We start from the raw sequence: 25,719 nt of genomic DNA, 5'->3' as shown, positions 1-25,719 counted from the left end.
ATATTATATTCATATGATGTATAATTATATACTTATTTATAAATATGTAAATATTATATATTATATATGATTATATACATGCTAAAGGTGGAAGTTCTATAATGTACCTGTGAAACTGGTAAGCTGTCTTTGCCCTTGAACTAAATTAGTGTCCAGTTTTACATTCTGAAACAGGGAATTAACAACTTTCTGAAGGTAAAGTTTCTTACTCTGCATTTTAACAAGTCTGTTTCTTCATGTCTCTTGCCAATTAATGCTGCTTTTTGTATCCTTTACAGTGTGGTCCTCTTTGATGTCTTTGTGAATATCCTCACCCACAACCTTGCAGAACCAGCTTACGAGGCTGATGTGGCACAGCTGGAGTATAAACTGGTGGCTGGAGAACACGGGTTAATTATTCGAGTGAAGGGATTCAACCACAAACTACCTGTAAGTGCAAATACTCTGTTCTTCCACAGAGCTTTAAGGTCACATTTGTGTTTGTTATACTTTAGTACCAAGCATAGAGGCCTGTGCATGGGAGCTGAATATGGGAAGATACGTTTATTAATGTAGATTATAATGTGTTTTCTTGGCTGGTGACAGCTGTGTTAATCTTGATCGACCATATATAAAAATGACATATAGTTCATTAATTACTGGCAGTGCACACAATTCAGCCTATGCTTTAGGCTTGATTCACTTCCCTTTGCTGTCAACTTTTCTCAGCCAACACTGGTATTCAGGACTGTATGGGCTAAATTTCTTACCTTACAGATTTAAAGGATCAGGCGCATTGCCTGACATAGAGTGGAACTCAAAAGTTTATGCCCTTTTTCCTTCCTCTTGCTCTCTCCCATTGTTTCTAGTATGTGTGTCTTATTTCTCTTCTAAGTTTCTGAACCGTTTAGAAACAAGGTCTATATCATGTCATCATCTGTCTCTAAGAAAGGAATGTGTTCCAATGTAGTGTTGTCAAAAACTTCATAGGCAGAGAAAAAATAATATGAAGTGCTAACGAAAAGAGTTAGATCATTAAATACCAGGTAAAATAATATAATTTTATATTTAGGCTTCTTGGGTAAAGCATATATAATGTTAGGGTTTGGGGAATTGAGTCCATAGAAGAAAATTCTAGAGGAAAGGACCTACCAGAAGTTAGACCTGTGCCAAGAGGTGATAGCCTGTATCCTGGCAAAACCCAAGGGGATAGTATAGAGCTACACTTTATGCCTTCATGCATTTACATTTATCATTTGGGAAGTATGTTTTGGAAAGCTTTTGAGAAATGCAAGTCATAGAGAAGCACGATCTAAATTTTACTAAGCTTAGCTAGCCTCAATATAAAAGCTAATATAGAACATATGTATCTATGTATACCAAATTAGAGACCAGTTTCACCTATTGAATATAAATACAAACTTGCTAAAAATTTAAAAATTAAATTAACAATATAGCAAAAAGAATAACTTACCATGACCAAGTACCAGGAATGCCAGGGTTATTTTGTATGAGGAAGTTGATAGGCATAACTCATTATAGCCTGATTCAAATGAGAATCACTATCTGAATATAGGGATAAATGCCAAAGTATCATTTGATAAATTTGAGTTGGAATTCCTACTAAATAGGAATTAAGGGAAATTACTTAAACACAATAAAATCTTTAATTAAAAAACAGTAATAGCAAATGTTACACTAAATGATGAAATACTGAATATTAAAGCAGGAACAAGCCAAGAATAATCCATGATCACCTTTAATATTCATCATTGTTTTAGATGTTCTGACTACTACAGTAAAATGGGAAAATGGAATACAAAGTTTCTGGAAAAGAAAAATATTGTAAATTATGTGATTATATCCTTAGAAACCCTAATATATTACTAAAATAAAAAATAATTTGTGGTGATGGCTCAAGTACTTGGTTGCTGCCATCCAGATGGAGATCTGGATTGAGTTTCCAGCTCCTGGCTTCAGCTTTGGACGACTCCTGGCCATTGTATGCATTTGTGGAGTGAACCAGAGGATGATATCTCTGTCCATCTGTCTTTCTTTCTCTCCCCCTCAAATAAATTAAAAAAAAAAATAAGGAGTTTGAGTGTGATATGACTGGGCATGAGACTGATCTGTCAAAATCAATGGCTTTTTTCCTATAGTAGTGATAACCACTTAGTAGTGGATGGTAACAAATCATTTACATTGTTGAGAGAAGCAATAAAATACATAGCAGTAAATAGGAAAAGTATAGGGCTTATTTAAAGAAAATTAGAAATCTTATTAAAACAGATAGAAGAAGATAAATAAGAGTGAGACTCTTCATATTTCTGGATAGGACATCTTGATATTATAAAAGTGTCATTGCTTCCCAAATTAATATATAAAAGTAATGTCCTAATTAAAGTCATATTTTAGAGTAAGGGTGATGTTGGATAACACTATATTAAAACGTATTTGGAAGAAAAACGTATTTCATGAAAATGATAGAAAAAGAAGAATCATTGCTCCAAATTTGCCAATTATTGACTATTTCAGCCCCTGATGATTCTTTGAGCCATTACTACTTCTCTCACATCCCCCATAATACTTAGTACCATGTTGGGCCCCTGGTAAAAACCAAATAGAAACATTCCTCCCCTAAAACTCAGTGAATTTCTATGCTTTTCCACTTAAGGTACCTGTTTCTTTTCTTTTTAGCTACTCTTTCAGCTCATTATTGACTACTTAGCTGAGTTTAACTCCACACCAGCTGTCTTTACAATGATAACTGAGCAGTTGAAGAAGACCTACTTTAACATCCTCATCAAGCCTGAGACTCTGGCCAAGTGGGTATACACAGGACCAGTTTACGTTCTGAGGGCCGGAAAGTATTTAGATTGCGGGGGATCAGGCTATAGTTTCAGTACCAGTTTACAGACATACTAGAATTTCTGTGGTTTAGGAATCCAGTTTATTGGTTTACAGGATTTCTAAACCCAGCTTAAGTAGCTGTCTGTGAACAGGACTGAAAACAGCCTGTAACACTTTATGAGAAACTAGAAGTATAAAAAAGGGTGTTTTCTCCATTCCTTCTGAGGAAATAACAGTTAAAGAGGTGCTGGCTTAGTGGTAGCCCAGAATTGTTTATTGGTGCATTTAGTGTGTTGGGTGGTTTGCTGAGCAGCTGAGTTAAATTGCTTAACATTTCACTTATCTGGCAACCTGAACTATCCAGAATCCAGCCATGGTTCCACAAGACAGCTAGAAGGCCATGGGGCAGTATATGTACTAATGCTTAAATCCTCTGCTAACAGGCAATTGGACGTCCATCAGAACCTTGTCTTACTTTAGTCCAGGGTTAATGGTAGCTATAAGATAACTTTGTGCAAATCAGAAAAAAAAAGTACCCTTTGGGGTACCTGTCCGCAGGAGGAACCTTGTTGGGAGGACAGTAGAATCATCTGCTCTCCGAGCAGACACAGCCCTTTGTGTGCCTGGCTCACAGATCCTTACTCGACCTCCTTTCTGAGCATCTGTTAATGATGAGCAAACCTGGCCTTGTACACAAACCCTGCTCTTGACACAGTTATAATTAACCCATCAATTACTAGAATTGGAAAGCAAGGGAAGAGGGCATGTAAGAATTGATAATCTGATCATGAAATTAGAGTACAAAAATTAGTACAAAAACTAATAGCCAAATATAAATTGGAGAATTGTCTGCAACTACTGATATGATGAAGAATAGCCCTGTGTACCCACTAACTCCTGAATATTGCTTTATTTATTGAAATTCTACTTATTAAAATACAGTAATTCCTGAAATTTACTTTATTAAAGTGTGGTAGAATAATAATACACCTCTGGTTACTGAGGATTTATTTACTAGATCTATTATAAGAAATTTGTTTATATATTCATTTAATTCTTACTGAAGCTCTGTGAATGGGAGGCAGTATTGCTTTCCTTGTATTACAGGTAAAGCAACTGAATCACAAATGTTAGGTAAATTTTCAGTTCAAACAACTTATGGATGGGAGAAGGTTGTAGAGATAGGGGTGGAGTTAGTCTGATTCTGGACTAGAACCATTACTTATGCCATGTTGTCTGTGCAATAATAGATACCCATAATGGTAGACTTCAGTAATTAATAACATGTTAATGAGATTTCAAACCAGAATACTGGTAATTTTAAATTGGCATATGACTAGGTATCTGGCAGATTTACTTTTGGGAGACATTTTATGTGCAACTAAAACAGATAAATGCATTGTCTAATTGGTTACTAAATCTGTTTAAAAGTTTGTGTATGCAATTTTAAATGCTTTTTGGTGATTATGTCATCTTGTGATAGAAATTGTCTATCTTTAGAAATGTGTTATCAATAAAAACTTGACAATTAGGTCATGAAACCCTTTTATCCCCCTGTTCTTTGTACAGAGATGTGCGGCTTTTAATCTTGGAATATGCCCGTTGGTCTATGATTGACAAATACCGGGCTTTGATGGATGGCCTTTCCCTGGACTCTCTGCTGAGCTTCGTCAAAGAATTCAAATCTCAGCTCTTTGTTGAAGGCCTGGTACAAGGGAATGTCACAAGCACAGTGAGTGTGGGGTGTTCTGTTATGCAGGTGGGGTCTGCATGTGTTAAGAACTCAGCAGTTGCATTAGTCCTTCCCTAGCCGGGGAGCTTTGCCGTTTTGGCAGGCCAATGTTACCGTCTTCTGCTTAGGACGGAACTCGATCCCTCTGCTGCTGGGCGGTTCTCCTGTGAGGGAGACTGCTGATAGAGAGCTAGAACTGAGTGTCTATGTGGGCCTCAAAAAGTTAGTGGAAATGAATTTTTTTTTTTTGACAGGTAGAGTTATAGACAGTGAGAGAGAGACAGAGAGAGAGGTCTTCCTTCCGTTGGTTCAGCCCCCAAATGGCCGCTACGGCCAGCACTGCGCCAATCCGAAGCCAGGAGTCAGGTGTTTCCTCCTGGTCTCCCATGTGGGTGCAGGGCCCAAGCACTTGGGCCATCCTCCACTGCCTTCCCAGGCCACAGCAGAGAGCTGGACTGGAAGAAGAGCAGCTGGGACTAGAACGCGGCGCCCATATGGGATGCTGGCGTCACAGGCGGAGGATTAACCAAGTGAGCCACGGCGCCGGCCCTGGAAATGAAATTTTAAAATTATTGCATTTTCCATGACTTTTGAAGACTCCTTGTATGCTGTCAGTTATATTTATTGAAGATACTGTGTGGAAACCAGGAGGAGGAGAATGATAAGAGATGTGTACATACATATACATCACCTGAACCTGCATGTCCAGCTGGGGAGCTCTGGCTTCATCCTGTAGCAGATGGAGAGCTTTTGAGATTCAAGAAGATTTGTGGATAAGAAATATCCAGAGAAACTCATTGTGAAGCTGTTGTAAAAGTTGCTATGTGAAGTATGATTATAGAATTATCAAAAATAGTCAAAGTCATAGAAATAGAAAGTAGAATGGTGATTTCCAGGCATTGGAAGATGGAGGAGAAGAGAAAGTAGTTTTTTTTTTTTTTTTAATGGGTATAAAATTTCAGTTTTGAAAGATGAAAAAGATCTAGATATCTATTTCACAATAGTGTGGATGTAGCTAACACTACTAAGCTATACATTTAAAAAAATTGTTTATTTGAAAGGCAGAATTATATAGAGAGGGAGAGACACAGAAAGAAAGAGATCTTCCATTTACTGGTTCACTCCCCAAATGGTCACAATGGCTGGAGCTGGGCCAGGCCATAGCTGGGAGTGAGAAACTCCCTCTAGGTCTCCCATGTGGATGATGGGGGTCCACATATTTGGACCACCTTCTAATGCTTTGCCAGGCACATTAGCAAAGAGCTGGATTGAAAGTGGAGGAGCTGGGACTTGAACCCATGTTCATGTGGGATGCCAATGTTGCAGGCAATGGCTTAAACAGCTATACCACAATGCCAGCCTCTCCTACCTTATTATTTATTAAATACTTCTCTTCATTTATTTGGCCTACTTCAGGCTTCTTCATTTTTCACCTCAACTCTTTTTTTCTTCCTTTTTTGGTGGTAAAGAACCATAAAGTTTATCATCTTAACCATTTTTAAAAGTGTAGTAGTGCCAGCATTATAGCACAGTGAGTTGTACTGCTGACCATGATGCCAGTAACCCATATCAGTGCTGGTTTGAATCCCAGTTGCTACCGTTCCTATCCAGCTCTCTGCTAATGCACCTGGGAAAGCAGCAGCAGATGGCCCAAGTGCTTGGGCCCTTGCCATCCAAATGGGAGACCCAGATGGAGTTCTGGGCTCCTGGCTTTGGCCTGGCCCAGTCCTGGTGTTGTGGCCATCTGGGGAATGAACGAGTGGATGGAAGATCTCTGTCTCTTCCTCATTCTCTGTAACTCTGCCTTGCAAATAAATTAAAAATAAAATAAAGTAAAAACAGGAAAAAAGTAGGTAGTCAAAACTCACTGGCTGATTATATGTGGGGTTAAGGGAGAAAGAGGAGTCTACGATGATGCCACATTGCTTTCCTGAACCAGTGGACTTGTGGAGCAAGAGCAGTGGTAGGACTGGGAGCAGATGAGGAGTTCTGATACAGACTGAATGGATACGCCTGTGGGGCCTGTGACTAATGCGCCTCTTCCAGGCGGGAGTGCTTCTGTAGGATGCTCCCGCTGAATTGTTCGGCTGTTGATAACTTTCTCCATGGCTTTCTAATTTCTCAGGACTGGCCCTTTTGTGAAATATATAAATGGTTACTCTTGAAACTAGCTGCTTTCTGTCCCCCACCCCCTTCTGTCTCCATCCACCTGCCTCCAAGGAAGCTTTAGTTTCTGTCCTGCCCATAAAATGAATTTTAAAAGTCTCAACCCACAGCAATAAGAGGAGAAATAGCTGTTTGTGTTTTTTTTTTTTTTTTTTTAAATCAGCACAGTGTGAGTACCAGACAGGGACTTTTGGTTCAGAGGACTTGGTACCATGAGTGGGCCATGGGAGAAACAGCTTTGGGGATGAGTTCACCCCTTCCATTAGCTCATGTACTATAGAGAACAGAAGTCTTGAGTTGGGCAAAGGATGTTTTCACTTAGTGTGACGTTTATTATTCTATTGCTTACTCTCTCCAGACTGTGTCAGAGGGCTCATGTTTCTAAAACACAGTCACAGTTGTTATAGTGGGCATCGCCTCCTAGGGTAAACTGACACTGAACAATTAAATTTGATCCACTGGGGAAAGTGTGAGGATGCACAGGTGGCAAGGGAGCCAGAAGAGGAGCTGATAAGCATCACCTAGTGTTCAGCAAACATAATCAATACCGAATCATTGAGTGGTTAGTTCAGGATTTGGGTGGCAGGCTGTTTCTGTCGTCTTAATGTTATCTAGGACTCCCCAGGCATTAGATAATTGAAATTTCCTGGTTCTGGGTAAAATTATTGTCAAGCAGGCTTAATGTTACTCTTTGTTTCCTTTTTTTTTTTTTTTTTTTTCCCATTAGGAGTCTATGGATTTCCTGAAATATGTTGTTGAGTAAGTATTGGTTTCAGTTTTGTCTTTGAGGTTTGTATGTTCTTACCAGCAAGAGAGCATTGAGGTCTTCGTTGATAATTACTCAACCCACAGCTGAAGTATTATCTGTAGTAGACTTTGTTGAGGCCTGGGTAAACAAAGCCATTCAGCAGGAATGGGGAAAGGCCTGGCTCCTTCACAGCATTTGGGAGAGGGCAAGGGAACCAGGGCCCTGCCTCAGTGACCCACGCTGATTCTTTTGCAGGAAACTGAACTTCGTGCCTTTGGAGCAGGAGATGCCTGTGCAATTCCAGGTGGTTGAGCTGCCCAGTGGCCACCACCTGTGCAAAGTGAGAGCTCTGAACAAAGGTGATGCCAACTCTGAAGTCACTGTGTACTACCAGGTCAGTTAGCCCCACTGCATGGCCGCCATCATGGCTTAAGAACCTTTCGGGTCCTAAAGCCTACGCGATGGTCCAGAATACCTGGAAATGAGTGACTCAGAGACCTTCAAGGCCTTTTTGTAGTCACGTTTGTAGAATAATGCTGGGGCCATTTGTCCTCTCGAAGCAACCATATTTAAAAATGGCTCCTGTCAGTAAAATGGGTTGTTTTCCCAATCACAGTGAGGTATTGTTTCTTTAATCGCCTAACCACCATCTAGAGGGACAGGGACCGGAATGTGGATGGAAATTCATTCCTAGATGTCCCCCTGATAGAACCCCAAGTAGCAGGAGGATATTTGTTAAAATGACAGTTTTGAAAAAGGAACAAAAGTAACCATAGCCAAGCAATCAGTATACAGTAAACAGAACAATTATATTACAGTCATGAAAGTTTCAAAGCACCTGAGGAAGGGTTCATTACCTCTGTTTTATGGGAGATAAACCCAAGGTTTAGAGCCTCTTTTATTTGAGGTCACACCTGCTGGGTCTCGAATTTATTCCTCTGTCCTCAGATTCTGTGTTGTTTCCACACTATTCTGGAAGGGTAGACTGGAATCTAACCCAAGGAAGTGCTTTCCAACAATTGCAGTTTGCCCTTAGCCTGCTCTAACCCCGGTTCGTCCCACTCACTTCCAGGGCTGTGAGAGTCTTCCCTAAACCTGCGCCTATCCAGCCTGATCCCCAACTTCCCAGTCAGAGCTCTCCTAGCTGCTGCTGTGGTCCTGGCTTCCCTGCGTGCCTTGTGACAATCCCTGAGCTGGGCTCCGGGTGGCGCTGCCTTGTCATCATCTTTGTTCTTTTCCTGTGTTTCTGGCCCTGGGCCCGAGCCTTATCCTGACACTCTCCTTGTCTAGTTGCCAGAAGAAAACTCACCCACCTGATGTCATGGCCATCTCTGTTTTGTGAAGCTGAGCCCTGCCCTGGCTCAGTTTAATGAGTCCTTTGATTCAGGTGCGACAGCGGTTCTGGAGCGTAGGTTGGGTTTTGTCTTTCCCTAGAGGCCCAGCTTCTATGTGGATCCTGTGTCCCTGGCTGTAGCATGGTGACACGCAGTCTTTATCTAGTCTGACCACCAAGGCCAGCTTCTGTAAGTGGTACAGCCTGGTCCTGCCTAGCCCTGTCCACACTTCCAGTATCTGACTGCCCAAAAACCAGAGAAAGGAATACTTGCCCAGAGTTGCAGGCAGCTTCATGTGGTAAGGTTCACTGTGAAGGTGTCTGTCTTAGTCACTTCTTAGCACTAGCTTCCAATACAAACTGCTTCTGCCCTCCGCATGGCATTTTGACCCAGAGTAGTGACACCAGGTTTTGCCTGGTTTTATTGCTGCCCTTTAGATGGGAACAGGAAATCTCAGCACTGACTAACCAGGGCTGTCAGGAACAGAGCCCTTAGCCTTTCCTCCAGGGCAATGGGAGGGAAAAGAAATGTGTCAGAGGAGCCCAGGAGAGAGCCTGGGGCTGGGGCTGCGCTGGCAATACCCTTGCTTGCTGACCTCCTTCTTTGAGGCCGCATTACTTTGCCAGTCTCCAGGGCAGCCAGGAGGTGGTCCCCAAGCAGGGTTTCTGCCTCTTAGGTATTTTTCTTATGAATGGTTTTGGGTCCCTGTGTGTTGCTACAGAAATTCCTTTTTTCTCCTGCATGAATAAGGCCCAAATATCATTCTTAAAGCCCCAAATTGCCTTAGGGCTTGAGCTACAAGTACTTGGCTCTGTGTCCTTAAGATCCTGCGGGCAAGGAACTTTGCAAGGTCGTCAGACACTGCTGGGCTCACCTCCATGTCCACCTGTGATTTCGTGCTAGACATTTCCTGTCTAGTGGGAAGGCAGAGATGTAAATAAAATTGTTGCTGGCGTGGCAGTAGAAGGAAGAGAGGAGTGGGGTGATTGAGGAATAGCTGGGTTATTGATCCGCTCCGTAAGCTATGGGGCACTGGTGATGATTATGACCTTCTCCTTCCAGTCGGGCACCAGGAGTCTAAGAGAATACACTCTCATGGAGCTGCTTGTGGTAAGTCTATGAAGGGGCATGGAGGTCTTGAGGAGCCCCTGACCCACTGAGGTCCAGCCTTTCTGCTGGGGGCTGGGGACCTGTGTGGTCAGAGACCTGTAATGGGAAGGTAAGAAGGTCATTTGGTATTCTCACCTGGGACGCATGGACAGGGCGCCTGGGCTATTTAGGAATAAGATAGTAAGGGAGGCTGGACTTTGAAGAAAATGTAGAATACTTAGGGGGGAACGAAGGGCGGTTGCTCTACTGGAAGGAGTTGGGCTGATGGGTAGTGTGTTGAATTGCAGATGCACATGGAAGAGCCTTGTTTTGACTTCCTTCGAACCAAGCAGACCCTTGGGTAAGTCTGCTGGCAAAGACACTGAGCTCAGATAGGAGTTGGGGCTTACTTTGCAGGTTGAATACCTGACTGAGCAGTCTCTCAGAGCTCCATACCTTTAAGGCGTAATGCCTGCTTGTCAGAACTTCAGAATTTGCGTCTTGGACTATGATTGGGTTTTTAGTTTGGTCAAAACCAAAAGCTAGCTGTGGTTTCCAGTTCAGGAGAGGGTTGGACCTTGTAACCTGAGAATCGAAGTAGCTGCCTACTCATTTATGGGTCTTCTTTCGAGACCTCCAGAGGTCCAGAAACAACAGGTGGCAACCTGCTCACATTTAGTGCCTCTGACGGTGGGGCCCACGTGACCAGCTGAGCTCATGTAACTCTTCACCCTGGCTGTAGGTACCACGTCTACCCTACCTGTAGGAACACATCCGGGATTCTCGGATTCTCTGTCACGGTGGGGACTCAGGCAACCAAGTACAAGTAAGTGATTGTGTAAATGCTCAAACTATTATTCTGGCCACGGAGAATGGGGGCTACAGGTGCTTCCTTAACCTCGGGCAACTCTGACCAAGCAGGGCTTGCTCTGTTAAGTCACTGGGGGAAGGCGAGAGAATTCTCGCTGGCCTGACCCAGGACTAACCAGCCATTGAGTGGTTCCAGTGGTCTCAGAGGATTTTGCCCCGAAGTCCTGTGGTCACTGTGCAGGGCTTGCCAGTGTTTCTTCAGGCAGACCTGAGGACAAAACGGCAGGGATGCCATGGACCTGGCATTCATGCTAGAACCAAGGTAGTCAAGCACACCTGCAAACTGCCTCAGAGAGGCTACCAGGAAATTGGGTTGCATGTCAAGCGCTGGGGCTGTTGGGGCTGGGGGTCCCTTCCCCTTTGCTTCCCTCAAACCTTAAGGTAGAGTTTTGAGGCCTGGGAAGACATTTCAGCTTTTGTCCCCAAGTACAGGGTACTTCAAAAGCGTGAGGGACAGTGGGATGAAAAGATCATGCAGGGATGCACATCTGGTGCAGCGTTAAGATGCTGCTTGACCTGCCACATCGCTTGTTGCAGTTCCTGGTTTGAGTCCTAGCTTCTCTGCTTCTGATCCGGTTAGTGCTAACATGCACTCTGGGAGGCAGCAGGTGGTTGCTCAAGTACTTGGGTCCCTGTAACCCATGTGGGAGACCCAGATTGAGTTCTGGGCTTCTGGCTTTGGCCTGGCGCAGCCTTGGCTGTTTGCAGGGATTTGGGGAGTGAACCAGCAAATGAAAGATCTCTGTCTGTCTGTTTCAAATAAAATGGAAAAAAAAAAAAATTTTCCATGAACCTTTTGAAGTACCCTAATGGTAATCCTTAGTGTCTTCATCATTTCCCTCTGCTTGATACCAAGTCTCTGATGGCTTTTAATTGAAGATGTTTTATTTCAGCTCTGAAGTTGTTGATAAGAAGATAGAAGAGTTTCTTTCTAGCTTTGAGGAAAAGATCGAGAACCTCACTGAAGATGCATTCAACACCCAGGTGACTGCACTGCCTGGTCATTTGGCCCTTGGCGTATACAAGCCCTTAAGACACCAGACACAAGTCTTTATTTGCTTATTTTAGTAGTAGTATTTGAGAGGTAGAGACAAAGCTCCCTTCTTCTTGGTCAGGCCAAAGCCAAACACCAGGGCCTCATTCCATGTCTCCCACATGGGCAGCAGGGGCCCAACTTGGTTGTAACCTGTTGCGTCTTAGCGTCTGCAGTATTAGGAAGCTGGAATCAGGACCTGGAGCTGGGACTTCAACTCAGGCACTCAGATACGGGATGCAGGCATCCTAACTGCTAGGTCAAATCCCCACACAGACATCAGTCTTAACAGTGCTGCGTGCCCGCCTCTTTTTCAACACAATGTTCATCTACCTTTACCCCTCCTTATCATGGTGGCAGGCCCACCAGAGCCCAGGCTGGCCAGGGCTAATTATTTTGGCACGATGCCATGCCTGAATGACTCTTTCTGTGGGAACAGGTCACAGCTCTGATCAAGCTGAAAGAGTGTGAGGATACCCACCTTGGTGAGGAGGTGGACAGGAACTGGAACGAAGTGGTGACGCAGCAGTATCTCTTTGACCGGCTTGCCCATGAGGTGAGTTTTCAGAGAAAGAGCCCTGATGGAACTGGCGAGGCTTCCTGCTTCTACAGGAGTCACAGGACCAAGAAAAACAGTGTAGTGTGGGAGAGAAACTTGGGACTTTTGTCCTGGCTGGATTCCAGTAATTATGTGCCCATTTCTTGATTAATCAGTTGTTTCCAGACTTCTCTTGCTACCATATCCCTTAGTGATTATGTGTTAAGGTCTGGCACCAAAGTGTTAACCCTAAGTCCCTCACCCACCTGTTTGGATCAGGGCAGCTCTGTATTTGTGTTGTATACTTAGGTTTACCACAGGATTTTATGGAGAAAGGATTCTGTTAACAAAAACTGAGGACTAGTCTTATGGAATTCCTCCTCTAGATTTAATGATTCCAGGTACAGATGTTGACAACTTTCAGCTCACAGTAAAACTTACAGAAGAGTTCTGGGTTGTGCAGTCCAGTGGTGCCTTGGATAATGTGTAGTCCTATAAAGTGTGAATTATTTTTTAAAGATTTATTTATTTGAAAGGCAGAGTTATAGAGAGGAGGAGGAGATATTTTCTACCTGCTAGTTCACTCCCCAGATGGCTGCCATGGAGCTGGGCTGCTCAAAGCTGGAAGCCAGGAGCTTCCTCCAGGTCTCCCACATGGATGCAGGGGCTGATCTTCACTGCCTTCCCAGGTGCATTAGCAGGGACCTGGATCGAAAGTGGAGCAGCCAGGACTTGAATTGGTGCCCTTGTGGGATGCCGGCTTTACCTGCTGCTCTGTGAGGCAGAGCTGCTCACTTTAAGAAAACTGTTTTAGCTCATCTGTTTTAATATTTGCTGAATTTTCTCAAAGTATGTAAGTACCATGTTTATGAGCTGTGACATTAATGTGACAGGTTTCTAGCTCAGTGTATGGTGTTAATTAGTGTAGCTGCAAAACCCATCTTACATAACATAGGTCACTGTTAGGAAATGGTGTGTCATAAAGCTTCCCCTTTAGCCTTCTCTGGAGCCTGGAGTGCTCAATGGTAACCAAGGCCCAAACGGGCCTGGGGGTTTTGTTTAAGAGCTATCTGCCTTCTGAAACAAATCTTTATTTCCTGTCTTCCCTATGCCTGTTAGATTGAGGCACTGAAGTCATTCTCAAAATCAGACCTGGTCAACTGGTTCAAGGCTCACAGAGGACCAGGAAGTAAAATGCTCAGTGTTCACGTGAGTATGGTTAATTAAGCTGTAGTTCCATGCTTTCCAAGGTTGTCATTTCTCAACTGTGGGCATCAAAGATCCAAAATCAGACTTCACCCAAATCTGGTCAGCAACTTGTTTCTCACATCGCATCTTTGGCCTTTTCCAGGTGGTTGGTTATGGGAAGTACGAGCTGGAAGAGGATTCCAACTCTTCTGGTGAGGATTCCAACTCTTCTTGTGAAGTGATGCAGCTAACCTACCTGCCATCCTCTCCTCTGCTGGCAGACTCGACCATCCCCATTACTGATATCAGGGCTTTTACGTCGACACTCCGCCTTCTCCCCTACCATAAGATAGTCAAATAAACTGCAGTCTTGTTGGCCTGAGCAGTGTGTATTTAAAAATGTGTTTGTATTTTATGGAGTTACACTACTGCTGCTTTAGGGCTTCTGTTGGAGTTTTGCACTGGCATCACGGAATTTGATTTACTTTTTATCCCTCCTGAGACTAACAAACCCAGGGTAATAGCCGACAAGGAGAGATCTGCTGAGTGGGCCCACTGTGAGCACAACACTTGCAAGCTGCAGACTGGAAAGCCCTGGCCTGCGTCCTCTCAGACTGAGACTCCTGCCCTTGAGAGGCGCTGCTGTAACTGATGTGTCATTAGTACCTAAATGCTAGGTACCAATACCTGTTTTTGTTTTTTAATGTATTTTTAAATAAAGATAGTTCTGTATTTCCCTTCAGAATGAGGCATTTGCTCCTGTGGTGGTCTTTTTGTTTCAGTGTGGGGTGAGAATCTCAAAGTATACACTAGTCTAAAACCTTCTAAGGGATAACATGTTGGGAGCCCTACGTATTCTGTATGTGCTCAGTGAAGACTGTGTGGAACAGCATGGTGAGGGCTAAAGTCACAATAGAAAACACAGAAAAGGATGGCCCCTCCCTTGTTTTCAGAGTCCTGTGAGAAGCTAGCTCCTCTATTCAAGGGTGACAAATTAACTGGCTTCTAAGTTTAGCCATAAAAATAAAAGCAGCACATTGAAAAAGGTTGGAAAAATTATTTTATGAAGCTGTAGGAAGCACTGAGTATAATTAAACTGTAATCCAGCGTTAGATACAACTTAGTAACAGTTCAATTCCAAAATAAAAGTTATTGTAGGTGAAACCATGAAATTTCCTTAACACTTGATTTTAAGTACATTGAGCTAGTTTTCTAAAACATCTCTGAGGAACCAATATTTACAGTAGATGGAGTATTTATGAAAAAAATCTCAAGTATATTTGTATTTATATATATGTATATATATAGAGAGAATCCAAGATTACATGAACTAGGAAACAGGTTGTATATCTGAATAGCAATACTAGCGTGGCGAGCTTGAGACTTGGGTTTATAAATGCTTTTCAGAGCACAGGGTTTCGAAAACCAGCAGACATCTTGTTTTCAAAACCTAAAGTTTTTCTCAGGACTGAAGTCAAAATTGTAACTGCCACACTGGAAGAAAGGGAGACTTTTCCTGCTGTAATTGTTCCTCTGCGTCGGCAAGTCCAGTATCCCTGAGATAGGGGCCACGGCGACATGCAGGGAGCGCCGAGGTTCTCCCGCAGAAAGCCTGCTGCCTGATGGCACCTGCTGTCCTGGTCACTGGGGTGAACTCTGTATTTCCCAACCTAATGCTTGGCAGCACCAAGGCGTTTCAGTAATGGTTCATCATAAACCCAACATTCTCCATCTTCATGAAATAACTGTTAAGAGAAAGGAGGAGAAGCTGGTTATACCCTTGCTGTGTGTGTACTCCTGCGATACACTTTCCATTATTTCCTATCTTCCCCCTTTCCCATTACACTGGAAAGTGTTTCATGTCAGGGCAGGGTTATTTCATTTATAAACATTTTTATAAGCATAAGATGTATAAACATATATCTTGTTTATAAACATATAACTGGGGTTATCTTATTTATGAAGTGTTTGAAACTTCAGTCTTCAGTATTCATTTAAAAGAATTAACGAGTTACCGCTCAGGGTCCAGGTGAGAGTTAGGTGGCAGGGGCAGGCAAGCTTACCCTTGTCTCCCACTGAATTTCCTTCTCCTTCCTTTCTCGGGCTTCTGCTCTTTGTCTTTCTTCAAGTCTGTGCTTTGCTTCAGTGGCTGCATCGATGTCTCTGATTTTTAGATTGAAAGTGACATCCTTCCAAAGACTAAAGAAAACAATCAAGAAAAAGTGACAATCTTGAGCATGAACGTCTATACAGCCACCTCTGAATAAAGCATTATAGTAACTGCATACATCAAATGGCCTTAAGTGTTCATAGGCACTGGAGGGCACTGGAGGAATAAGGTACAGAGAAATAGGCCCAGGACACTCCATCCTTTTATTTTTAATGATTTATTTATTTGAAAAGCAGAGTTACAGAGAATCTTAGGGAGTGAACAAAGAGGGAAAACTCTGTCTGCCTCCGCCTGTCCCTCTCTGTAACTCTGACTTTCAAATAAATGACAGAGAGGGAGGAATAGAGACGGAGAGAGAGATCTTCCATCTGCTGGTTCACCAGCCAAATGGCCTCAACAGCCAAGGCTGGGCCAAACTGAAGCCAGGAGCTTCTTCCAGGTCTCCCATGTGGGTACTGGGGCCCAAGTTCTTAAGCCATCTTCCAAAGCTTTCCCAGACAATTAGCAAGGAGCTGGATCAGAAGTGGAGTGGCTGGGACTTGAACTGATGCCCATATGAGATGCTGGCACCATAGGTGGCGGCTTTAGCCACTGTGCCGCAATGCCAGCCCCAATGGCTTCCTCTTAAAACCATTATTTCCATTTCAGGAAAAAAAGCAAAGAGAAGTTCGCTAACTTAGCCATGGTTTCAGATCTAGTAAGTGGTGATGCTGACCTGCAAACCCAGGCATTCAAACCTAGGCTGCACTCTGTTACCCTCTGCTCTACTGTCTCCAAAATCCAGCCCTGTGCCCATCACGGGACAACAGTGTCAGCAGAACTTCAGTCTGTGTTCTTACCAGCGAGACTCATACTCATTCTGATCTTCCAACTTCCGTACTTTCTTCTTGATTATAGGCAACTTCTTTGTATCTACAAAGACTGTGTTTTCCTAGAAAACATGAGACAAATGTTACTACAGAAATGGTTCCAGACGGAAAACTTGTCACAGAAAACTTTCAATTCACAGATCTATTCATCAGACCCCATGTTTATTAAGGACACAGACAGTGAATTACACTATGTAGCCTTAAGCCTAAATATTTGGTGTGTCTTATGTCTAGACTCTTAGAGGGGCATTCAACCAACATTTCACTGTGGCTAGAGGTAGCTCTCGACGAGCCAGACAAAATAGACGATCAGTCCTAACGGTAAGCATGCTACCTCAAGCACTGTTGTACACTGCAGATTCTCCAAGTCTAAAATCCAGTTCATTGACTCTTCCTGTTAATCCCATACCACCTTTCTTCTTAGTTTGAAGAGAACAGTTTATTGGAAGTACTACAAAGTGTACGTTACTTAAAAGCAAGGACTTGAGCTGTGTGTATATTAAAACACGTACACTATAGTTTACTACTTCACCCCATAAACATGCCACACACTGTAATGATGCTCCTAACATTTCCTGGGTGCTTAGGATGTGCCACTGTTACCTACGTTATTCTCAAGTGTTTTGAGAGCAGAGAGAAAAGTAAAAACTTTCTCTAACCTGCTCTGCCTAGGAGGAAGTGGGGGAAGGAAGAAAGAAACTTGCCTGAAGGAGACATTAGAGCTGGCCTCAGGGTTAAAGTTCCAGGTGAAGAAAGCCAGAATAGGGATATACTAAAATTCAGGGTAGCCTGAAATAATCAGCAAAATATAGGTTCTTACCCCCGTTGCATATTTTGCATACATCACACCATTCCACTCTCCTTCAATGGAACAAAAAGACTTCTTGTCATTTGGAGAACTAAACAGAAAGGAAACATTTGTGTTAGTCTCAAATTGAGAATTTTCCCGCCAAAGACTGGTCAGTGTGGCCTACCTACACAGAGCAGAATAGAAGAGCAACTGTGAAGTCTTTGGCAAAAGCGGCATTAACAGAACTGGATTTCCTAGGCCAGCTCTAAGAACAGGGCTCTGAACAGAATGCAAGCATCACTGCGTCAGTCTTCTGCCTGCCAGTACAGCGGCTCTGCGAAGGTGAGCATCACAGCAAAGGCAGGGTCACTGAGGAGTGAGGTGTGAGGAGAAGTCCAGGAGCATCGGAAAATGAACAGGACAGATGGACGGAAGCTGCCAGCACTGGCCAGACACGTCAGTGTCCTTTGTCATTTGGGAGGACTGGGAAAGAAGATGGCATGGAGCCAAGTCAGAACACAGTCATGCAGTGGTTCTCAAAGTGTGGTTGTGATCCCTGGGGGTTCCCAGAACCCTGTCAGGGAGAGTCCATTAGGTCAAACACTGCATTATTTACCTTTTCCATTCAGTTTTCTCAAAGTGTACAGTGTTTTCCAGATGCTACGTGACATGTAGCAACAGATGGAACCAAGAGGCACACAGGAGAATCATCTATCTCCTACTAATTATAAGACATTTACAAACTTTATATATGAAACAATGCCAAATTTCTCAAAATTTTTAAATGTTTCAATTTCCAGTATGGAAAATATTGATAGACATAATCCACAAAAACATGTTACAAGTTCTTTGGGGTTCTTAATAATTGTTAAAGGCGTTCACAGACCAAAAGTCAGAACTACCCACCTAGTGTAATCCTTCATCTGATGCGCAAACCCCAGCTGCATTATCCTAGTGATTCGTGCTGCTCTCTTAAACCCTCCGCCATATCTTCTGCCTACATTAATTGTTTTGATTTTACACTGATCCTTACTTCATCTTGTGTTCATGGCTCTACCCAAGGTTTTTTTGGATGTTGATTTTGTCACCAAATTATCTCCCTGGAAAACTGGTTAACCAACAGTGTACCTTCCATCTAGGACACTGTTCCCAATGAGGCCTTCTAGCACAGAGAAAAAAGTTCCATGAAACATCACCACAGACTTGCCTCTTCCAGGCAGCCCCGGACCCACCCAGCACACAGTAACTCTCCTAGCACAGCCATCTTCACTGGACCCAAGAGGAGCAAACTATCCAAGCCAAATGCCTGTGCGATGTGACAGTTACTGTATTTCCCCAGCAAAAAGCACAGAAAAAGGGGCTGTGAGGAAGTGAATGTCACAGAGTCTTGTTACAAGGTCTAGCTCGTGGTCCAATCTCATAAGAATGAGTGAAGAAGCCACGATTTGGCCACCTAGGAAGAAAATCTCATTAATAGCCTCTTTTGAACCTAGGTTTAAGGTCTCCTTTTGATACAGAATTTTAGGAAGAAATGACATATAAAGCAAACAAGTTTACGAAGACAGAACCATGCAAATAGCCAATTCCTAACAATGTATGTTCCGAACAATGGAAAAGCACTTCAGAGAAGCAGAAGAGCACTGAGGCAGAAAGAAAACACCTACAAAATCTCTGCAGTGATTCTGTGTTTCTTGCCCCCATAGAAAGGTTTAGTGTGGAAGACGATATTCGCACTGTAGCCCGTTTTGGAACAATTAATGTTGCATTCTCCTCCCAATTCCACCCAGGGCACCGTGAGGATAGACCTGCAAAATAAAAAGTTTTCAGTAAGGTGCACAGTTAAGAGGAAAAAGAAAAGGGGCATGGCTTAAGGAACAGCAGTGTCTCCTGCTGATCACAGCTCTACTTGCCTTCCATAACCATTGGGAAATGTGAGGATGTAATGTTCATCATAGTCTAGACATGAAACACAGCCTGTGGGGAGAAGGGATAGAACCTCTAGTGAGCAGAGTCATTTGGCCATAAATCTTAGAAATTATCTCATACCCCACCCCTGCTTGAACCACCAATACGTAGGCTTACATGTAAACAATGGCATCAGTTTGGTTTTCTGAGAACATTCTCTCTTCTCAGGCAAGTGTCCAGCACACAGTAGAATAAATTCTGCTCACATGGTAGTCTACCCAGTGCCCACAGACTTACCCTGCCCTATGTTGTGCACACCAATCGACATCCCAAGGAATTTTGATTTGGTCCAAATATGAGCATTGAATTGGATCTTCTTGTTAAAACACTCAGCATAAAAGGCTGAAACTGGACAGAAATTGTTTTCAATTAGTGAACTATACAGCCACAATCAGCTCACAAGCTGACTGGGAAGAAAACTGGCTCCACGGCCTGCAATCAGGCCGTGAGGCACACATTTGCTTTTCATTACCCCTTCCTCAGTGCAAGCATTCGTCCACAGCCCTGCAGGCAGAGAAGCCCTGCTCTCTGAAACGATGCTTGGCCAATCCAGGAGGCTTAAAATCAAAAGGGCTCTTGTTCTACAGCATACACAACCTTGTTCCCGCCCCAACCTGGGCCCATCCGGCATCCAGTATGCTAGTCCTTTTTTCTTTTTTAAGATTTTATTTATTTGAGAGATAGAGTTACAGAGAAAGGGAGAGACAGAAGAGAAAGGTCTTCCATCTGCTGGTTCACTCCCCAAATGCCCATGATGGCTGGAGCTGGGCTGATCAGAAGCCAGGAGCTTCCTCTGGGTCCCCTACGCAGAAGCAGGGGCCCAAGAACTAGGGCCATTGTCTGCTGCTTTCCCAGGCCATGGCAGAGAGCTGGATGGGAAGAGGAGCAGCTGGGACTTCAGCCAGTGCCCATATGGGATGCCGGTACCACAAGCAGAGGCTTAAACCACTACACCACAGTTGGTAAGTATTCTCTCCAGGAATATATCATGCAAAAACTTCGTATCACTCATACAAACTTGCAAAGTCACCAAGGTCCCTAAAGCACAGATTATTATTTGTAAGATGACTGTGGAAGCATCAAAAGGTGGCTTCCCAAATCCCTTCTTTTTATACACATTTAATCAGTGAGGCTAACAGTCTTAGAACTGGGGCTGCTGCTGTGGTGCAGCAGGTTAAAGCCCTGGCGAGCAGTGCCAGCATCCTGTATGGGCGCTGCTTTGAGTCCCTACTGCTCCACTTCCAGTCCAGCTCCCTGTTAATGCACCTGGGAAAGCAGTAGAAGATGGCCCAAGTGCTTGGGGCCCTGCACCCATGTGGGAGACCTGCAAGAAGCTCTTGGCTCCTGGCTTCGGATCAGCTCAGCTCCAGCTGCTGCAGCCACTTGTGGAATGAACCAGCAAATGCAAGACTTCTCTCTCTCTGTCTCTACCTCTCTCTGCAACAGTCTTTCAAATACATAAATTGTAAAAAAAAAAAAAAAAAAAGTCTTGGAACTCATATAAAGAACAGATAGATATGAGGAACCAATTAACTGAGTGTCCGCTTGAGGTAACAGAAGCCACAGCTAGCTGTACAGCTGACAATACAGTGACTTCAGCTAGAGAGCTATCAACGGCCCAAGAGTGGGTGCTGCAGAAGAGCTCTGTGACTTACTGGGTGGATGATGGGAAACCTGTTCAGCCACGAACGTTACACTGTTTTTGGAAACCCAGGGAACTGGTCCTTCGGAAACTAGCTCCTGTAAGCAAATACAACATTTTCTTTTGATGTGGAAACATGGCATCACAGAGAATCTGGTAACTGGAGAGAGTGCTCCCTCCTCGACACACTCGAGCCCTCTAACATTTCTGCTGTGGCGTTTAGTTACATGGATGTAATTACTGCTTTGTGTCAGTCTCCCTGAGGAGAATAAACATTCTTGAAGGCAAGGTCCATGGGCCTGGCCTGGCACAGAACAGGCATTTATGTTTGCAGATGGATAAAAACAGACACCCACTGCCCTTGTCCCTAGTCATGAGCCGAAGCTCATGTTTTGTTTCTTAGAGAGGGAAAGAGTGGGAGTCACATCTACCGAGGGCTATGTGCCAGGCTGTGGGCTAGGAGCTTTCCTCTCACCCGAGAAGACTCTGAACAGGTGTCAGTCTTCTATCCTGTGGCTTCTTCACCACAACTCTCAGTGTGGAGCTACGGGCTGGCTGTGGGTGACCCATTGTTTTCTAGCTGTGATGTCTTCCCAGATGATTTCATCGAATCCTAGAGCTTGAAAATGATTTCTAAAGACACTAAAATCTCTGGAAACCTCAAGTCCATCTCTCTCCTGAACGCCACACCCTTGTAACTCAACTCCCCAAATGACAGCTCCGCTCACATGTTCTCGATGCTACCGCCCTACTACCTTTTCTCCTTACCAGTAAATGGCACCACCACTGCTGAGGCCCATGTGCCAGGACTCATCTTTGTCAACTTCAACTGACAAGCCGTAAAGTCAGCACTATGGCTCACAGGGCCTGGCGTGATGTGAATTTCCATTATCATCTTATGCCACTCTCCCCCTTCTCAGCATGCTAAATATGGTGACCCTTACAGACAATGCTCTTCTGCTAGTGGTAAGCATCTTTTGGCGACTACCTTCATCATTATTATCTGCACCTAAATAAAATGAAATGTGGAATCAGTTTATCACTTAGGATGCAGAACTCACTGCGTTCTCTTCAGTATCATTTGGTAGTGTCCAGTGACATTGAAAGATCTCGCCCAGAATGGGGTTGTATGGCTTTTTGGCAACTGATCCTTTCCTTCCTGCGTGAAAGGCCGAGAGGTACCATTTCACAACCTGAACCATTCGCTCTCTAGGATCCTTCTGGTCACTAATGCTGAAAGACAAAAAGGCGCAATTTAATGCTCAGCTTCTTTGCAGGGTACAAGCTAATGCAGCACCCGCCCCTCTCCCCGCATGGTCCATTCTGAGCCAAACTGAGAGGCCTACGGACCCAGGACCAGGTATTATCTCCAGGCTTCTTCTTAAAACCAGGGTCTAATACACACAACTAAATGCATGGATCTTAGTGTTTGAGGAATGTGACAAATGCATAAATCCATTTAATTAGCACCCAATCAGGAAAGGTTCCCCTTTCTAAGCAATCACCACCTCTCACACTGAGGCAAACATCACTTCCATTTTCTAGTACCATGGATCAGTTCTGTTTCAGAAATCCATAGAAATCCATAAGTACATTAATTGCCAAATAGTTGATGTTCCCTATCTATGTAATCACTCCTAATTTAATTTTTCATGGTAGAGAATCTGTGTAATTCCCATTATTTAAATTTATGAGGACTTTTGAGTACATGGTCGGTCTTGATGAACATTCCATGTGCTCTTAGAAGACTGTGTTCCACAACTCTTGGGCACTATTTAGAAACATCAACTGGATCAAGTTGATTAATACCGCTGTCTGAATCTACTACAGACTTCCTACAGGTGTCAGGAAGGGAAGTGGGGGCTACCTGGTCAATTAGTTCCCAAGGGAGGAATTTGTAGACTTGTAAATTTCTCACTTTAGTCGGTTTTTGCTGAATGTATTCTGAAGGTGTGTTATTAGTAACATACCCTTTTAGGAGTATAATTTATTTTTGATAAACTGACCCTTTATCATTATAAAATATCTCTATTTGTCCCTGGCAGCATGTCTTATCTTGAAAGTCTCCTTTGTCAGATACTAATACAGTTTTGTCAGTTTTGTTATGTTTGGTATTTTGCATGTTTGCCCATTCTGTTACTTTTAACCCATCAGTGTCTTCACATTTAAAGTTTCTCCCTTTCAAACAGCACACACAGATGTATCTTGCTTTTTTATACAGTCTGACAAGTGCTGTTCTCTTAAGTGCTATATGAATATTATATTTACATGTAGTAACTGCTGATATAATTAGGTATAATTCTTCCACCTTGATACTTGTTTCCTGCATGTTCCCTTTCTTCCTTATTCCATTTATTTCTCCTTTCTTGGAATTAATCAGTTCTAGCATTTTTAGTATTCTATTCTATTTTATCTTATTGTTTGTTTTAAGCTATCCTTTCATATTTCAGTGGTTCATCTAAGGGCCTCAAAGTTTAAATCCTCACATATAAAGGCTCCTTTTTTTTTTGACAGGCAGAGTGGACAGTGAGAGAGACAGAGAGAAAGGTCTTCCTTTTTCCATTGGTTCACCCCCAATGGCCGCTGTGGCCGGCGCACCGCACTGATCCAAAGCCAGGAGCCAGGTGCTTCCTCCTGGTCTCCCATGCGGGTGCAGGGCCCAAGCACTTGGGCCATCCTCCACTGCCTTCCCGGGCCACAGCAGAGAGCTGGACTGGAAAAGGAGCAACTGGGACAGAATCCGGTGCCCTGACCAGGACTAGAACCCGGTGTGCCGGCGCCGCAGGTGGAGGATTAGCCTAGTGAGCCTCGGTGCTGGCCAAAGGTTCCTCTTAACCCTCCAATTTGTATCAAATGAACAACTGGTATTTTCCATTTTTATTTGCACATGTAACAGATAAATGTTTACATTTTATTAATTATCTATTAACTTAAACACACTACCATATTTATTTGAATTTCTCCCTTTTGGGAACTGGTTCTCTTAAATCTTCAGTAAGAAGGAAATAGATATGTATCTATGTATATCAATGTCAGCAAATGTGCCCTCCCGTTTTGAAAGCTCAATGATTGGTATCTGGCTTTAGTAAACTACAGTCCAAGGCCAAGGAATGTAACCAAAGAAGATGGATTAGAACACTTCCCAATACAAAGAAAAATTTCTGGTTACCAGTGAAAAACAATGTGAACTTGCCTCTTTGTAAGTCAACCCCACCTTTACATTATTTCTCTCCCGTGTTCGTATATCTAATACTGCAAGCTGTGTATTTAAAATTTATGAACCATAAGGGCCAGTGCTGTAGCACAGTGGGTTAAAGCCCTGGCCTGTAGCACCGGCATCCCGTATGGGACCCGGTTCTAGTCCCAGTTGCTTCACTTCCAATCCAGCTCCCTGCTAATGCACCAGGGAAAGCAGCAGAGGATGACCCAAATCCTTGGGCCCCTGCACCCACGTGGGAGACCCAGGAGAAGCTCCTGGCTTCAGACAGGCTAAGCTCTGGCCATTGTGGCCATTTGGGGGAGTGAACCAGTGATGGAAGATCTCTCTCTCTCTGTCTGTCTCTACCTCTCTCTATAACTCTGTCTTTCAAATATTAAAATAAATCTTTAAAAAATTTTATGAGGTGCTGGCGCTGTGGCATAGCGGATACAGCCACCACCAGCAAAGCCGGCATCCCATATGGGCACTGGTTCTAGTTCAAGCTGCTCTACTTCCGATCCAGCTCTCTACTATGACCTGGGAAAGCAGTGGAAATGGCCCCAGTCCTTGGGAGACCTGGCTCCTGGCTTCGGATCGGTGTATTGTGGACAATTGGGGAGTGACCCAGCAAATGGAAAGCCTCTCTCTCTCTCTCTCTACTTCTCCTTCTCTCTGTGTAACACTGACTTTCAAATAAATAAATAAAATCTATTAAAAAAATTTATGAGCCAGTCCATAATGTGACACTAGGCTGTAAACTCTTCAAGGACACACTGAGATCTTTGTCTAGCTCACAACAAAATGCTTAGCAAACAGGTACATTGGATAAGTTTGCTGAACTCAGTTAACATAGCAGGATACAGTGTAAATAAATGAACAATGGTTATCAATGCCTGCATTAAATAAGCCCATTTCCTTCACTAGCCATTTATGAGCTCTGAAGAATTTTTAAAGTGTTAAACTTGGTTGCCTAACAACTTCACCACCATATAACCTAAGAGAAGAGCTATGTATTCAGTGCCACTTTTTCACAGAAATGTTTGAAAGGTTAAGAAGAAATCCACCTATCCTGCAAAGGCAGAAAGCTACTGAGTAATAATTTCTTAAAAAATTGGAAACTTGTTGTGTTCAAATACCTCACAAATAGGTCCGGATGTGCAAAAAAGTCTGCATACATTTCTAAAAGAGATCTTCTTTCAAGAATGAATGTTGGAAGAACTACCTGAAAAACACACACACATTTGACCCTTGAGGATTAAATTCTACAAGATAAACATTGTGGAACTGCTCAAAAAATTCATTCCAACCATGGTCCTACCACCCACCATGTACTGCCCAGGCATGCCTCTAGAAACTACTAGTCCAAACTGTTCTGACTCAGAAATGCCCATTAAAACTATCTTGCAGCAGGTGAAAGACAGACAAGGGGCTGGGAATGTGCAAATGTTACTTGCTCTGTGCAAACTCCCTTTTCATACTGAGTATAACAAAAACAACAACTCAGTTGCAACCCTTGGATACCATCTATCTGCTGGAACACTACATACATAATCTTAT

The 25,719-nt window shown here is 43.3% G+C and overlaps 2 protein-coding genes across 7 annotated transcripts in view; one reads left to right on the top strand and one right to left on the bottom strand.

Moving 5' to 3' along the window:
- Positions 1 to 14,272, top strand: part of NRDC (nardilysin convertase) — an 87,724-nt gene extending 73,452 nt beyond the window's left edge. For both annotated transcript variants that reach the window (XM_062191314.1, XM_062191313.1), the window contains 12 exons: positions 279 to 429; positions 2,677 to 2,804; positions 4,399 to 4,561; positions 7,455 to 7,486; positions 7,731 to 7,869; positions 9,872 to 9,919; positions 10,207 to 10,259; positions 10,641 to 10,724; positions 11,662 to 11,752; positions 12,241 to 12,357; positions 13,459 to 13,548; positions 13,691 to 14,272. In XM_062191314.1, the coding sequence (XP_062047298.1) occupies positions 279 to 429; positions 2,677 to 2,804; positions 4,399 to 4,561; positions 7,455 to 7,486; positions 7,731 to 7,869; positions 9,872 to 9,919; positions 10,207 to 10,259; positions 10,641 to 10,724; positions 11,662 to 11,752; positions 12,241 to 12,357; positions 13,459 to 13,548; positions 13,691 to 13,888 (1,294 nt within the window). In that variant the 3' untranslated portion in view covers positions 13,889 to 14,272. The remainder of the gene's footprint in view (positions 1 to 278; positions 430 to 2,676; positions 2,805 to 4,398; positions 4,562 to 7,454; positions 7,487 to 7,730; positions 7,870 to 9,871; positions 9,920 to 10,206; positions 10,260 to 10,640; positions 10,725 to 11,661; positions 11,753 to 12,240; positions 12,358 to 13,458; positions 13,549 to 13,690) is intronic.
- A 298-nt stretch (positions 14,273 to 14,570) lies between these two features.
- Positions 14,571 to 25,719, bottom strand: part of OSBPL9 (oxysterol binding protein like 9) — a 194,666-nt gene continuing 183,517 nt past the window's right edge. For all 5 annotated transcript variants that reach the window (XM_062191311.1, XM_062191312.1, XM_062191307.1 and 2 more), the window contains 10 exons: positions 25,299 to 25,384; positions 22,025 to 22,196; positions 20,977 to 21,061; positions 19,559 to 19,669; positions 19,267 to 19,330; positions 19,021 to 19,161; positions 17,387 to 17,465; positions 16,537 to 16,628; positions 15,591 to 15,726; positions 14,571 to 15,272 (listed from right to left, as the gene is read on the bottom strand). In XM_062191311.1, the coding sequence (XP_062047295.1) occupies positions 15,198 to 15,272; positions 15,591 to 15,726; positions 16,537 to 16,628; positions 17,387 to 17,465; positions 19,021 to 19,161; positions 19,267 to 19,330; positions 19,559 to 19,669; positions 20,977 to 21,061; positions 22,025 to 22,196; positions 25,299 to 25,384 (1,041 nt within the window). In that variant the 3' untranslated portion in view covers positions 14,571 to 15,197. The remainder of the gene's footprint in view (positions 15,273 to 15,590; positions 15,727 to 16,536; positions 16,629 to 17,386; positions 17,466 to 19,020; positions 19,162 to 19,266; positions 19,331 to 19,558; positions 19,670 to 20,976; positions 21,062 to 22,024; positions 22,197 to 25,298; positions 25,385 to 25,719) is intronic.

Source organism: Lepus europaeus, chromosome 5 (genome assembly GCF_033115175.1).
Source record: "Lepus europaeus isolate LE1 chromosome 5, mLepTim1.pri, whole genome shotgun sequence".
NCBI lineage: Eukaryota > Metazoa > Chordata > Mammalia > Lagomorpha > Leporidae > Lepus > Lepus europaeus.
The sequence above is the reverse complement of the archived record's forward strand: the minus strand, read 5'-3'. Positions and strand labels throughout refer to the sequence as shown.